The following is a 15,457-nucleotide window of genomic DNA, read 5'->3' as shown; positions in this document are numbered from 1 at the left end:
TAAATAATATCACATTTTTATTTTATTGGTCACATATACGTGATTGGGTTAGCAGATGTTATTGCGGGTGTAGCAAAATGCTTCTAGCTCCGACAGTGCAGTAATATCTAACAAGTAATGTCTAACAAATTACTTAACATATACCCAATACACACACATCTAAGTAGGACTGAATTAAGACTATATACATATGGATGAGCGATGTCAGAGCGGAACGGACTAAGATAACGTAGAATAGTATAGAATACAGTATATACATTTGAGAGGAGTAATACAAGATATGTAAACATTATTCATTGACTAAGATACCGTAGAATATAGAATGCAGTACAGTGAGGGGGAAAAAGTATTTGATCCCCTGCTGATTTTGTACGTTTGCCCACTGACAAAGAAATTATCCGTCTATAATTTTAATGGTAGGTTTATTTGAACAGTGAGACGGTCAAAAATGTTATAAATTGATTTGCATTTTAATGAGGGAAATAAGTATTTGACCCCCTCTCAACCAGAAAGATTTCTGGCTCCCAGGTGTCTTTTATACAGGTAACGAGCTGAGATTAGGAGCACACTCTTAAAGGGAGTGCTCCTAATCTCAGTTTGTTACCTGTATAAAAGACACCTGTCCACAGAAGCAATCAATCAATCAGATTCCAAACTCTCCACCATGGCCAAGACCAAAGAGCTCTCCAAGGATGTCAGGGACAAGATTGTAGACCTACACAAGGCTGGAATGGGCTACAAGACCATCGCCAAGCAGCTTGGTGAGAAAGTTGGTATGATTATTCGCAAATGGAAGAAACGCAGAAGAACTGTCAATCTCCCTCGGCCTGGGGCTCCATGCAAGATCTCACCTCGTGGAGTGGCAATGATCATGAGAATGGTGAGGAATCAGCCCAGAACTACACGGGAGCATCTTGTCAATGATCTCAAGGCAGCTGGGACCATAGTCACCAAGAAAACAATTGGTAACACACTACGCCGTGAAGGACTGAAATCCTGCAGCGCCCGTAAGGTCCCCCTGCTCAAGAAAGCACATATACATGCCCGTCTGAAGTTTGCCAATGAACATCTGAATGATTCAGAGGACAACTGGGTTAAAGTGTTGAAGCTCTTTGGCATCAACTCAACTCGCCGTGTTTGGAGGAGGAGGAATGCTGCCTATGACCCCAAGAACACCATACCCACCGTCAAACATGGAGGTGGAAACATGCTTTGGGGGTGTTTTTCTGCTAAGGGGACAGGACAACTTCACTGCATCAAAGAGACGATGGATGGGGCCATGTACCGTCAAATCTTGGGTGAGAACCTACTTCCCTCAGCCAGGGCATTGAAAATGGGTCGTGGATGGGTATTCCAGCATGACAATGACCCAAAACACACGGCCAAGGCAACTAAGGAGTGGCTCAAGAAGAAGCACATTAAGGTCCTGGAGTGGCCTAGCCAGTCTCCCGACCTTAATTCCATAGAAAATCTGTGGAGGGAGCTGAAGGTTCGAGTTACCAAACGTCAGCCACGAAACCTTAATGACTTGGAGAAGATCTGCAAAGAGGAGTGGGACAAAATCCCTTCTGAGATATGTGCAAACCTGGTGGCCAACTACAAGAAACATCTGACCTCTGATTGCCAACAAGGGTTTTGCCACCAAGTACTAAGTCATGTTTTGCAGAGGGGTCAAATACTTATTTCCCTCATTAAAATGCAAATCAATTTATAACATTTTTGACGTGTTTTTCTGGATTATTTTTTTGTTATTCTGTCTCACTGTTCAAATAAACCTACCATTTAAAATGATAGACTGATCATTTCTTTGTCAGTGTGCAAACGTACAACATCAAATACTTCTTTCCCTCACTGTATATGCATATGAGATGAGTAATGCCAGATAGGTAAACATTATTAAAGTGACTAGTGTTCCATTCCTTAAAGTGGCCAGTGATTCCTAGTCTATGTCTATAGGCAGCAGCCTCTAATGTGCTAGTGATGGCTGTTTAACAGTCTAATAGCTGCAGCTTCCTATCAGTGCAGTGTTTGCAGATGTATATGCAAAGAAAAATTATAATTTAAAATAATGTGTTCTGGATGAAAACACAACACATTAAACAGTTTACTTTTTAATATGTTCTTTATCGTTGTGTTTCAGTACCCCGGGAAGTGGTCCCATGTTCAAACCCACCACCGTGGCAGTAGATGGGGAGAAGGGTGAAGAGGGGAGTGCTGTAACCCCTGAGTATGTTCCCCCTGCAGACACTGCCATGGAGGGCTTGTCAGGGGAGGAGAAGAGCAGTGGGGGTCAGGCCTCCCCCAAACCAGCCCCCACCGTCAGCTTCTCCCTGGGGAAGAGCAGCTCATCCCCGGCCGGGGCCTCCAAGGTCAGCGTGTCCTTCTCCTTCGCCAAGAAACCCCCAGTGAAGCTGGAGACGGTCGCAGCAGTGTTCGCTAAACTCCATCAGGATGACGAGGAGGAGGGGGGGACAGGAGGAGGGAGGGGAGAAGGCCGTGGGACAGGAGGAGACCTCTGGCTGCAGCACCGAGAGTCCCAAGGGAGGAGGGGGGAATGGAACAGCAGGGCCAGGAGGAGGAGGAGGACCAGCAGGAGGAACAACTATATCAAGAACAACCAGAGCAGCAGGAGGAAGAAGATGATGGTGCCTCCCTAGCCTCCACTCTCAACAAGCTGAAGATGATGATGAAGAAGGAGGAAGGCTGGGCCGGCCAGGAGCCTGAGTACTACCACTACATCCCACCAACCCACTGCAGAGTCAAACCCCGCTTCCAGTTCCTGGTGTTCATGAAGGCCACAGACCAGTGTGAGATCAGGGAGCAAGAAGAAGATGAAGAGGTGGAAGGAAGAAGAAAGGTGGTAGCAGAGGTTCTTGAGCAGACACAGCCTGAGTGCAAATCAGAGGAGCCAGAGAGAAGACTCCTGCAGCTCCAGTCACAGAGCCCACTCCCACATCACCTAAACTGAAGACTGAAGACCCCCCTCCCACAATGGCCCCCACCCCAGAACCAGACAGCAAGCAGGAGACCCCACTCCCAGTCCCAGAGCCCAACTTGGGCCCCAAAATCCCCACCGGCCCCTTCTTCCTGGTCCTGAGCAAAGACGAGAGCACCACTCTGCAGTGGCCCTCGGAGCTGCTGGATTTTACCAAGGCTCAGCCCGCCCTCTCTTACAGCTGCAACCCCCTGTACTTCGACTTCAAACTGTCCCGCAACAAAGTGGGCCGTGCTGGACGAGCAGCAAAGTCCTCCAAGCCCGCTGGTGAAGAAGCTGAGAAAAAAACAATCCTGAGGCAGCTGCTGCAGTCAATGAGGGGAAATGCTGCTGCCACCACCACCACCACCCCTGGGCCCAGCACTGACAACACTGGTAAGGAGCAGCCCTCCTTAAAAATAGAGGGTTCCCAAGGGGAGACTGAGGAACAAAAGCTACAGAGTAGCACAAGCGGAGCCAAGAAGAAGAAGAAAAAGAAGAAAAAGAAGAAGCATAAGAAATCTGGAAAGGCTCCAAGCGCAAAGAAAAAGAGAAGGGAGCCATAGTAGACGGGGACACGGAAACTGAGATCCTAGGAGAGAAAACCAAAAAGAAGAAAAAACACAAACGAAAGAAGAGCAAAAACAAAGGTGAGGAGGGGGGAGGTGGTGGTGGTGATAAGGAAAAGCCTAAAGAGGAAAAAGCAGTAGCCGCTACAGTTTCTAGTGCTCCCCCAGCACCAACAGGAACGGAACCTGGGAAGAGGAAACGACCAGCCAAAGAAGCACTTCAGAAGTCCGGGGAAGAGGAAGGTGGGGCAGGGAAAGGTTCTGATGAGGCCAAGCCCTCTGAGGAGCACAACGGCACCAAGCGTCTGAAGACAGACCCCAGCGCCCCACCCAGCGCTTCCTGCTCCTCCTCGGCCCAGAAGAGCCCCGGGCCAGGCAGACCACCCAGCAGTGAGAGTGAGGAGGAAGGAGGTGGAGGCTCAGCTTCCCGATCCAGCCGCCGCAGATCCACGCCCCGGGAGGGGCGCCGGCACCAGAGCGATGACTCCGGCCGCTCCCGAAGCCACTCGTCGCGTCGGGGAGACGGGCGAGGGAGCAGCCGGCGGCGGCACCGCGGCCAGGCCTCCCGTAGCCAGTCAGACTCCAGCAGCTCAGAGCGCTCCTCGAGCGCCTACAGCCGGCGCAGCCACAGCTACTCAGACAGTTACAGTGACGACAGTGACGGGGCCGCCACCGGAGACACTCTAAACGCTCCTCTGACTCCGAGTACGATCGACGGGGAAGCGGCGGGCGGCGGCGCTCCAGAAGACGTCACTATTCTTCCTCGTCCTCGGAGGACTCTCGCTCCCGCTCACGCAGCCACAGCCGCAGGAAGGGGCACCAGCGGCGGCACCGGAGCAGCTCTCGGAGCTCTAGCAGCAGGAGCCGCAGCAGCAGCGCCAGGTCATGGAGACGCAGCTACAGCCGCAGCCACAGCTCAGCCAGCCGCTCCTCCAGCTCCACTAAGGGCTCCCCTCACCGGGGAGGCCAGGGGGCCACAGGGGCCGGGCAGACAGCGCCACACGGCGCCGAGACTTCAACCGCTCCTGCATCTACCGCTCCCAGTCCCCCCGCTCTGCCTCATCACGAGCCCCAAACCGCAACAGCAGCTCCCAGAGGGCAGGGGGGTCCCGGGAAGGAGGAGGAGACCAGAGGAACTCTTCCTCACACTTCACCGCCCGTCAGCTTCTGGATAAGATCCAGTCCAGGAAGGGATCTGATGTCCCAACCACAGGGACCAAGACTGGCGCCAAGATCAAGGACCCACCATCGGGCTACTTTGGGCCCAAACTGCCTCCAGCTCTGGGCAATAAGTCCATGCTGCCCCTGTTCGGTAAGCTGCAGGCAGGGAAGAAATTCCCTGCGATCCCCCTGACCCGGCCTGATGGTGGAGAGAAGTCATCAGCAGGGAAAGGTTCAGATGCTGGGGCAGAGGTCATCCTGATGGAGCCCATCCGGGAGTTCCCCCCACCGCCTCCCCCTCCACCAGCTCATAAGAAGGTGGATGAGACGGTAGTAGTAGTTCAGGAGGCCCGCCATCTCACCCTGGACGCACGGGTTCTTCATGAGACCCGGCCACTGTTCCATCAGGAGCCCTCCATGCTGATGCCCCCATACCAGGGCGACCCGGGACAGGACCCCTCCCAGAACCCCATGATGGACTCCCTCATCCCCGACATGCATCAGCAGCCACCCCCATGCACGCCTACCCCAACTACCCCCCGCCCAGCCTGGAGGAGGAGGACATGGGCGTGGAGGCAGAGGAGGACGATCTGGCCCCGCTGGAGAGCCAGCCCATCACCTTCACCCCAGAGGAGATGGAGAAGTATGGCAAGCTGCAGCAGGCCGCCCAGCAGCACATCCAGCAGCAGCTCCTGGCCAAGCACATCAAGACCTTCCCCTCAGCCGCAGCAGCACAGGCTGCAGCGAACATGGCTGCAGCAGCGAACCATCTGCAGCCGGCACCCCCTCCCCCCCAGCAGCAGATGATCCAGATCCACCAGCCTGCTGTGTCTGCAGCCTCGGCTACCTCCATCACCACAGTACAACACCTCATCCAGCAGCACCATGCTGCTCAGGCTGCAGCCATGGGCATCCACCCACACGGACCCCACCCGCACCCCCAGTTAGCCCAGGTCCACCACATCCCCCAGCACCACCTCACCCCCATCTCCCTGTCTCACCTGGGACACTCTCTAGGCCACACTCTGGGCCACCAGTTGGGAGTGGGACACGCTGGACTGATCCCTGCCCACCACACAGCCTTCCTCTCTGGCCAGCCCATACACATTATCCCAGCCTCAGCACTTCATCACCACAGCCCCTTAGCCCTCCACCACATACCACACTCATCCCTCTACCCAACGCTGTTCGCCCCCCGGCACACTAACGCAGCTGCGGCAGCCGCACTGCAGCTCCACCCCTTCCTGCACCCCATTTTCTCAGGGCAGGACCTCCAGCACCCCCCTAACCACGGCTCCTGAGAAAGACCTTCACTAGAGCCATGTGTCCACATCAGAGGAGGGTGTTTTGGCCAGAGCAGGCCTGGTTAAACATCTGAGTAAAAATGGAGAGAGGAAGATGTAGTGGCACCATTGTGCAGCAGATGATGAGAATATCATCAGACTGGCCACCATTAGACCACTGGCCAGACAGAGGTGCTGTGATATGCTGCCTGTGCAGAGGTAAACAACAGATATTTACTGTGGGCACTTTGATGGACCCCTCCTAACAGTTGACTGAGATTCACCCTGAGGTTTCTGGACAGGGTGGAGGAGGGTTTGAGGCAACCTCAAATCTAAGACGGCAGTTTGTTTTGAATGGGAACCCAGTTTAAAAAAAATAGAATCAGAAACCTCTGGAGTATTTTTTTTGTCCCACAGTTTATAACTGATTGTTGCTGTCAATGTTCTTCTTTGTTTTTACAGCCAAAGAGACGCAGTGGCTGAAGCCATAAGCAGGATGGTGTTGTGGGAAAGGAAAGGGGAGATGAGGACATGGGGGGGGTTTAGGGTGACATCCATGACTGGAAACAGCCTTGACTTTGTAATGTAATCTGGTGGCTCTAGTCTACTGCCTGAATTCTGTTGTCATTAATATCTATTGTTCTCACATGACTACTTGCTCTATTCATGACCCGTAATATTCACCAACAATTTGTAATACGGTATAGTGTACATAGATCACTGAGCAATGTGAAGTATCCCTCTAATATGATGGGCATATAAGGGATGTTCTTTATTACTGACTAATGAAATGTTACCCATAAGGAAATTAAAATGGTCACTGGTGGGGGAACACCGATAAGAGGTTGGCAAAGCTCATGTTTTATTGGAGGTACTGTGGGGGGGTCACACCCTCTTAGTGCTGTAGGGTTAAAGGTCATGTTGTTCCAAGTGGTAGTGGTTGTATATCGAAATGACTTGCACTGAAATCTGTACATCAAGATGCTGCTTTCGCATCATGTAACAAATGTATGATTGTAGTATACTGCAATAATTGTTTTTTTTGTTTTATTTCTAAATTATTTTCCAAAATGCTCCTCAAAAGGAGATGTTTTTCCTCGTGTAATTTTTGCTCAATGTAAATAAAATTGTTGTAGTTAACCCCAATAACATTCTCGGGGTTTGTTGCTACTGTAAAAAATAAAAACTGAAGGAGTGAAGATGGACAAGTATACTTCAGAGGCATTTTCTGAACTATTATCCTGTATGGGAAGGATTGGGTGATGGCACTGCCCTGTAAGTGGTAGCAATGGTATGTCTTTTTTAAATATAATGTGTCAGCAAATAAAGAGTTTTGAGTTGCTACATGTCTGTCTTAACTTTGTTTGGCTGGTGAAGAGTAGTCTGCAGTGGTATGTATGAGTAAGGACAGACATGCGTTCTTTACTTACTGTGGCAAACGGCTTCTGAAACTGCAATGGGAAGTGAATTTCTCATTCTCAGCATATTGCATGCAGCTCTTTTTAGAATGGAGGACAAGTCTGCTAGGCTAATGAGGCTAGAGGATTTTTACATTGCTTTGCCTCTCCTCTGGTTATGGAATGAGCTGTCACTAGATGGCGCCAGAGCTCCGTTTTATGTAGTCTCACAGCTAGCTGTACATCAAGACCAGGAGTCAGATTTTCTCATTTCAGCATAAAACTTTTCATCCATAGTTTCTCATCTACCTGCTGGAACATTCCATGCTTATTGGTCTCCTAGGATTGTATTTGAAATAAATGTATGCACTCAGTACTGTCAGTGGCTCTGAATAAGCGTGTCTGCTAAATGACTAGCATGTCAGATGTGATGGTAGGGGTCCCTATGCACAGTCCGGATAGGTCCCCAGACTAGGCCCACTCAAGTACTAGTCTTGAAAATAATCCTGTTTCAAACAATAGTTTTACTGTTGTAAATGTAAACTCCATATTATATGACAGTTTCTGACATCAGTGAGAGATGTATTTAAACTATGCTTTATGTCCATTGTTAGATTTGACCCATACCTAATTCAATTGCTAGATTCCATGGACAATAATGTACACTTCAGAGACAGATTAAGACATGTTTTTAAAAATTATCTCCAGAGAATTACAATTTGAACCTTGGTTGCACTAACATAGTGAGACTAGGGCCAAGAAAATGTCCAGATAATTTACATTTTGAAAGTGTGACAACAATACACTTTGTTCAGATAGTTTCACATAACACGTTTTGTTCTCACTATCAGTCTGTATCTTGGGCACAGGTCCCTGTTACCTGGACTAAATACATGTATTGATTAATCTGGCATAAGTATTCTCCAGTGATGAGGTAAGGTAAAACATCAGCTTTTCATCCATTTCCAGATAACTATTTTTCTGTCCATTTCTAGAATCATCCTCATTTGGGAACAATGGCAGCAAACAGTAAAATTATGCTTCAAATAGATGGTTTAGATGAAACCACAATGAATGCCATCCACAAGGTAACGGAGAACTCATTATAGGGGAGACTAAGGCAAGCAAGTAGAGAATTGGTTTGAAAAAAAGGTAACCAGTCATATTGCATTGTCCTTCTCACCCACCTACAGCTTCACACAGAGGCTGGCAGGTGGATGACCGGCAGGTGTCAGTGAGCTGGAATTATGGATGCAAAGGTTCCACGTTCAGTTTGAAGTCAAATTAAAGTTTGCACTCAGTGTCAAATACTTTAAGGACACCCGCTCTTTCCATAACAGGTTGACCAGGTGAAAGCTATGATCCCTTATTGATGTCACTTGCTAAATTCACTTCAAAGCACTATACATGGAGGATATGGGTTTTAAAAAAAATGTAAGCCTTGAGACATGGATTGTGTATGTGTGTCATTCATAGGGTGAATGGGCAAGACATAAAAGTGCCTTTGAACAGGGTATGGTAGTAGGTGCCAGGTCCACCGGTTTGTGTCGAACTGCAATGCTGCTGGGCTTTTCACACTCAACAGTTTCCCATGTGTATCACTAATGGTCCACCGCCCAAAGGACATCTAGCCAGCTTGACAACTGTGGGAAGCATTGGAATCAACATGGGCCAGCATCCCTGTGGAATGCTTTCAATACCTTGTAGTGTCCATGCCCAGATGAATTGAGGCTGTTGAGGGCAAAAAGGTGCAACTCAACATTAGGAAGGCGTCCTTAATGTTTTGTACACTCGGGGTGTACGTCTTGCTTAGCACCCATTTTACTGGTGCAAACAAAGAGTGGTTGAAATAGAAGTGCGTGACAAAACCTATGGAAGTTAAAAGACGGATAATTCCTCGCCTTCCGATGGGAACCAATACTTTCAGGGAACTCTCCGATTAGAAGACTAATTTATCACTGTTCACGTATCTTATGGGCTTACTGTGCAAAAATGTCCAAGACCAACGCAAAACTGTGGTTGCGGACGCGGTCATGGTCAGCCCAGGTACTTGACCACCAGGAACATGACCACACAGGTGAGCAGCATCCCTCCAATCATGACGAACTTATCCTGGGTGGCCCTCTTCTCGATCAGCCTCATCACCGTGTTGGACAGACCCAGCATGTTGGCCACATCCAGCATCTTCTTGTGGGTCCCCTGGATTTAGGGAAGACATCAAACGTTAGCTGCTGAAGTTCCATTGATTGTGCTGTTGTTTCCTGAAGAAGAAGCTGAAGTGAGTTATTAATGGGTATTCTGCTTCATTGCTGTTTGTTTGTGGGAATACTGTAAACATAGTCATATCAAAACCTGCATTTAGCCTGGTCATGACAAAGCTCTATTCAACTGATTAGGGAGAGGCTGTCTGAGGAACCGCACCCAGCCATTCTGTCCTCCCGGTCTGTCCCTCAGCTTTTTCTCACGGCCAGCCCATCTGATCACCAGACGCCCTGATAACAGGAGGCCCACAGCAGCCTCCACCAGGAACACCATCTCTTCTCCTCCCTAGAAATATGTACTTAGCCTGCTGCTGACAACCAGCACCACACACACACACACACACACACACTTCTACTACACATAGTGATCATTACAGAGGCAGAAACCGGGTCAGCCAGGGTTTGTCTTGGGAATACTGATTCCTCTCTCTGGGATACCGTCGACAGGGACCTGCCTTGCCGTGTCACGGTCAGTGTACCTTGGCAAAGTGTCAACAACAAAAAAACAGATCCTCAAAACATTCTACAGCTGCACCATTGAGAGCATCTTGACTTGCTGCATCACCGCTTGGTATGGCAACTGCTTGGCATCCACTACAAAGGGTAGTGTGTATGGCCCAGTACATCACTGGGGCTGAGCTCCCTGCCATCCAGGACCTCTATACCAGGCAGTGTCAGAGGAAGACCCTGAAAATTTTCAAAGACTCCAGTCCCCCAAGTGGTAGACATTTCTGCTACCTCACGGAAAGCGGTACCGATGCACCAAGTTTGGAACCAACAGGACCCTGAACAGCTTCTACCAACAACCCATAAGAATGCTAAATAGTTAACCAAATAGCTACCAGGACTATCAGCATTTTGCTCTTTTGAATCATCACATACGCTACTGCTAGTGCTTATTATCTATCCTGTTGCCTCATCACTTTACCCCTACCTATATGTACATATCTACCTCAATTACATCGTACCCCTGCACATCAACTCAGTACTGGTACCCCGTGTATATAGCCAAGTTATCGTTACTCATTGTGTATTTTTTTTCTCTGCATTGTTGGGAAAGGCCCGTATGTGAGCAAACACACACACACCTTGAGCGTGTCCCTCTGGTCCCGGAGTCCGGTGAGGATGCTGCTGCCGCTGCCCAGGAGGTCGTCCATGCCTCTGTGTGCGTTGTTCAGGTTGGAGTTTAACTGCAACGTCTCGTCTATGGGGATGGAGGTGTCTGCATCCTGTAGGGGACAATACCGGTAACATCTCAACACAATGTTCCCCTAATAAATGTATTTTGGTTTTATTGCCCATGTTACACCAGTTGTGGTGTGTCAAACAGAGTTAGTATGCATGTTTAGGTTATCATTACATGAGTGCAGACATTACTGTAATGCTACATGGGAGACGAGTGTGTTCTGGTGGTTACATGTGGTTTTTGAGTGGGCCACTACTACTGACGTTGGTGGTGAAGGTACGACTCATGAGCTCCTCCCTCTCTCGGTCCTGGGTCTCTCGTGAGTAGCGACGGTGCTGGAAGTTCCTCAGCGCCGTCTGGAGGTGCTGAACATCATACTTCAGCTGGTCTACCCGCCTGCGGAGGGGACACAGACAGAGACCACATTCTTCTTACCCCCCAGCCGAATAATGGCAGAGGAAATCTCAGAGGGTAAAAATGGCAGCCTTTGCCTCCAGCCCCATCCAGCATTTCAGGACTGTGGTTCAGTCACCCCTTCTTCACTAACTCATGACATCTGTGTATGGATGTCTTCTAGTTCTCAATAAAAGCTTTCTATCATCATCACTAAGATAAGTCAACATGCCTCCCTTCTTCCCAATCTGACTTACTTCTCCACCTGGCCTGAAACACCTGAGGGCCTGTCTCCCTCCACCCCTCTCTCCCTCTCCTCCTGAGCATCACCTGTTCGTGGCTCAGCCCTGCGGCCCCAGCATACTGTAGCTGTCCAGAGATCAGAGGAGAGCTGTGGGACGGGGCGCAGCAGTTTGTCCCCTGGGGCCTGTTTACCCGGCTCTGAAGTGACGCCTTGCCCAACGCGGCAGGAATGCCGGTGATGACGGGGCTGCCGAGGGAATGTTTTCACAGATCCGCGTCGCCACAGGGGATGAGAAACACACTGCCAGTTTCATCTAGCTGTGACCTCATCCCGGACCCACCCATCTTTATGAAACATTCATCGCCATGCCATCTCTGGTGTATTTGGGTGACTGATGCAGTTTGTGTACTCACAGTTTGACGTTCTGACGGCGGTTTGGCGGTTCTTTGCTAGCCAGGATTTCCAGACGTTCCAAATGGCTGAAGATCTGGTCGATTCTGGCCTGCAGATCGTTCTCCAACACTGGAGAGAGCACACACACACACACAGAGAGAGAAATTAAACACACCCTGAACAGTTGTTTCACTCCCCAAAATAGGCCAATCTTATTCAAAATAAAATGTTAAAGTTATGTTCATTCTAATAAATCAGACAAGACAGATGATGTCAGTGGTTTGTCACACTGTAGTTAGTTTCCCCATTCCATGTTACCATGGAATACAGCCCCGTGGTTTCAGGTGAATCCAAGAGAGGGATGAAAGCAAATGTGTTATTTCCTCAAACGTCGCAGAGGAAGTTAATCCCCATTGAAACAAAGGGCCTTGTACATGATCTCTTCATGAAGACAAATCAGCCACTGATTCTTATTTGAAGTCAGATATCTATCGTTACACCCGTTTCATTCTCAGACTGCTGAGATTCTAGATAGCGTTTGATTCCAAGGTGACAGCAGCACTAGGCTTGTGGGAAGCTTTTATCTGCCCTTTAAAAGGACTAGCACCATCTTGTCCCCACCCTCTCCCTGTCCTGACTGAGTGACTCCTTGCTCGGACGCCTGCTGCATCCTTCCACCCTCTAACATGCGAGATGATGTCATTGTCACAACTGGGCGGCCGACTGGCTGCCACCATTATCTTTAGAGAAGACTTCCCAGTCATCCCTCTGCTGCCACCCCTATGCTTCCTGCCCTGGCACCAGCCTGGCTCACAGAACATTGCCCGCCCTGCTCACCTCCCAAAACAATCAGTAGGAAGGGCAGGGTACAGCTTGGCTCAAAGGGCAGCGCAACACTGGAGAAGGGGAACAGATGTAAATACTGCCTAGTTGTAAATTCCACATTTATAATTAACAAAAATATAAAAAGTTACAGTTCATATAAGGAAATCAGTCAATTGAAATAAATGAATTAGGCCCTCATCTATGGATTTCACATGACTGGGAATACAAATATGCATCTGTTGGTCACAGATATCATAAAACCAGTCAGTATCTGGCCACCATTTTCTTCATGCAGAGCGAAGACAGAGTTGATCAGGCTGTTGATTGTGGCCTGTGGAATGTTGTCCCACTCCTCTTCAATGGCTGTGCGACGTTGCTGGATATTGGCGGGAACTGGAACACGCTGTCGTACACGCCGATCCAGAGCATCCCACACATGCTCAATGGGTGACGTGTCTGGTGAGTATGCAGGCCATGGAAGAACTGGGACATTTTCAGCTTCCAGGAAATGTGAACAGATCCTTGCGGCATGGGGTTGTGCATTATCATGCTGAAACATGAGGTGATGGTGGGGTTGAATGGCACGACAATGAGTCTCAGGAACTCGTCACAGTGTGCATTCAAATTGTTTAGCTACGGACAATGAGCACATGCCTTCCCTTACTCTAGCCCTACCATGGGGCACTCTGTTCACAACGTTGACATCAGCAAACCTCTCGCCAACATACCTTCTGCAATCTGCCCAGTACAGCTGAAACCGGGATTAATCCATGAAGACCAGACTTCTCCAGCATGCCAGTGGCCATGGAAGGTGAGCATTTTGCCCACTGAAGTCGGTTACGACGCTGAACTGCAGTCAGGTCAAGACCCTGGTGAGGGCGACGAGCATGCAGATGAGCTTCCCTGATACAGTTTCTGACAGCTTGTGCAGAAATTATGCGGTTGTGCAAACCCACAGTTTCATCAGCTGTCTGGGTGGCTGGGTTCAGACAATCCTGCAGGTGAAAAGCCAGATGTGAAGGTCCTGGGCTGGCCTGGTTACATGTGGTCTGCGGTTGTGAGGCCAGTTGGACGTACTGCCAAATTCTGTAAACGACGTTGGAGGCGGCTTATTGTAGAGAAATAAACATGAAATTCTCTGGCAACAGCTCTGTTGCATGCCAATTGCACACTCCCTCAAAACTTGAGACTTCTGTGGCATTGTGATGTGTGACAAAACTGCACATTTAGAGTGACCTTTTATTGTCCCCAGCACAAGTTGCACCTGTGTAATGACCATGCTGTTTAATCAGCTTCTTGATATGCCACATCTGTCAGGTGGATGGATTATCTTGACAACGGAGAAATGCTCACTAACAGCGATGTAAACACATTTTTGAACTTTTTGTGCATTTGGAACATTTCTGGGAGGTTGACACTTGCAACATTCATTGAACGCAGAAGATACATTATTTAGAAAGAGTGAACTCACAGTGGACAGACTGATGATCTGTGTTCTCCAGGCGTCCCATGAGCGACTGCACCTCCTGGATTTGCCTGACCAAAGAGGAGAGAGAGCAAAGATATATAATTATTCCTATGCAACCGTAAATCTTAAACAGAGGTCTATATGGAAGCGTAATATTAGATAAGGGTCTATTGAATAGATAAGGAACTAGACAATGGTATGTGGCAATTTAATACACACTAGATAAAACTCCAGACAGTGAACTAATGGTGCTTTCAAGACTACTGGGAACTCGGGTTTGGGGGGAACAAGGTAAAATCATGACGTCAGTGATCTTTAGGTCAGAAAAGTCAGAACTCTGAAAAGATGAGTTTCCGACTTGGAATTCGAGTTGGATGACCGTTCAAAACGATGTTTCCAAGTCAGAGCTAGTTTTTTTCACGAGTTCCTAATTATCTTTAATGCACTGAAGTCAAAGATTTCTGAGTTCCCAGTTGGTTTGAACGCGGCGTACCGTTACAGTGGTGATAGTTTAAATATTGGCGATCTATTAGCTGGTTGGTTAGCTAGTTTCCTGTTGACATCATGACCACTAATGGAAGGGGTTAGTTAAAACTATCTTTGTCGTGAAATGTTGTTAGCCAGCCAGCTAGTTACAGTAACGCGGTATATCACAAGCCAGTTGAGCTACGTTAGATGTCTTACTTTTTTGAAAGAGAACAGAAACACTCACTTATTTGTTTGATGGTACAATGTCTCCATTTTCCTTTATGTTTCAAAACACAATCCACACAAAAATACCCTCGGTTTATAGAAGAATACCTTTGGCCGGTTTTATTGTGAAACTGAAAACAAGTGATTTTTGTGCAACGCACGTCAACAGTTGAGTAGTTTTGTGTACGGAAATGGAATAACGGAAGCTCCACCGAGTGATAAAAGCCAAAGAACTGCTGCAGCGACACTACGAGGCAGGTACAGGTAGCTCGACAGCTCCAATCAAACAATGTAGAAGCAGAAATGTAGGAAAATGCTAAATCAAATGATTTAAAGTTAGTGCAATTTAAACGATGTTCGTGTTTCCTCTCTTACCTTTCAACACCAAAATATGGCATGATAATAGTCTACATTTATGAAGTGGAAGTGAACTTTCTAGATTTGAGTGATTCTTTTAAATCACGTTTCTATTTTGGTTCATTTGATGCTTAGACTACCGTAACAAAAGTCATATTTATTGAACTACATCTATTTTCAGCTTTTTACATGTCATATATCATACCCTTAATCTGAATCTCAGACAGTGTGCTTTCTGTTCCCACAACAACAA

General features: G+C 48.2%; 2 protein-coding genes across 5 annotated transcripts in view; one reads left to right on the top strand and one right to left on the bottom strand.

Moving 5' to 3' along the window:
- Positions 1-7,329, top strand: part of gpatch8 (G patch domain containing 8) — a 57,516-nt gene extending 50,187 nt beyond the window's left edge. Inside the window, 8 exon segments of the mRNA XM_042307583.1 lie at positions 2,141-2,467; positions 2,469-2,616; positions 2,618-2,926; positions 2,929-3,502; positions 3,505-4,205; positions 4,208-4,510; positions 4,513-5,214; positions 5,217-7,329. Of these exon segments, the coding sequence (XP_042163517.1) occupies positions 2,141-2,467; positions 2,469-2,616; positions 2,618-2,926; positions 2,929-3,502; positions 3,505-4,205; positions 4,208-4,510; positions 4,513-5,214; positions 5,217-6,005 (3,853 nt within the window). The 3' untranslated portion in view covers positions 6,006-7,329.
- Positions 7,330-8,056: 727 nt separating this feature from the next.
- Positions 8,057-15,047, bottom strand: gosr2 (golgi SNAP receptor complex member 2). 4 transcript variants are annotated; one of them, XM_042307586.1, is made up of 7 exons: positions 14,867-15,047; positions 14,158-14,222; positions 11,882-11,990; positions 11,095-11,227; positions 10,734-10,874; positions 9,774-9,931; positions 9,080-9,583 (listed from the first exon to the last, which is right to left on the bottom strand). In XM_042307586.1, the coding sequence occupies exons 1-7, from the start codon at positions 14,893-14,895 to the stop codon at positions 9,526-9,528; spliced, it is 693 nt and encodes a 230-aa protein (XP_042163520.1). In that variant the 5' UTR covers positions 14,896-15,047; the 3' UTR covers positions 9,080-9,525. The 4 variants fall into 4 exon arrangements, with proteins under 4 accessions (XP_024245974.2, XP_042163519.1, XP_042163520.1 ...); XM_042307584.1 differs by having other exon boundaries at positions 9,806-9,931; XM_024390206.2 differs by lacking the exon at positions 9,774-9,931 and having other exon boundaries at positions 8,057-9,583; positions 14,867-15,044.
- Between the last annotated feature and the right edge of the window lie 410 nt (positions 15,048-15,457).

This window comes from Oncorhynchus tshawytscha, linkage group LG27 (assembly GCF_018296145.1).
Source record: "Oncorhynchus tshawytscha isolate Ot180627B linkage group LG27, Otsh_v2.0, whole genome shotgun sequence".
NCBI classification, from domain to species: Eukaryota; Metazoa; Chordata; class Actinopteri; order Salmoniformes; family Salmonidae; genus Oncorhynchus; species Oncorhynchus tshawytscha.
This window is presented reverse-complemented; position numbering and strand designations above follow the sequence as displayed.

Excerpts from the sequence above, each read along its gene's own strand:
- gosr2 (XM_042307584.1), bottom strand. The coding sequence starts at position 14,895 with ATGGAGACATTGTACCATCAAACAAATAA. Across the intron at positions 11,991-14,157 it reads AGATCATCAGTCTGTCCACT|TGTTGGAGAACGATCTGCAG; the intron begins GTGAGTTCACTC and ends TGCTCTCTCCAG. Across the intron at positions 11,228-11,881 it reads CGCCGTCAGAACGTCAAACT|GCGGGTAGACCAGCTGAAGT; the intron begins GTGAGTACACAA and ends TCCCCTCCGCAG.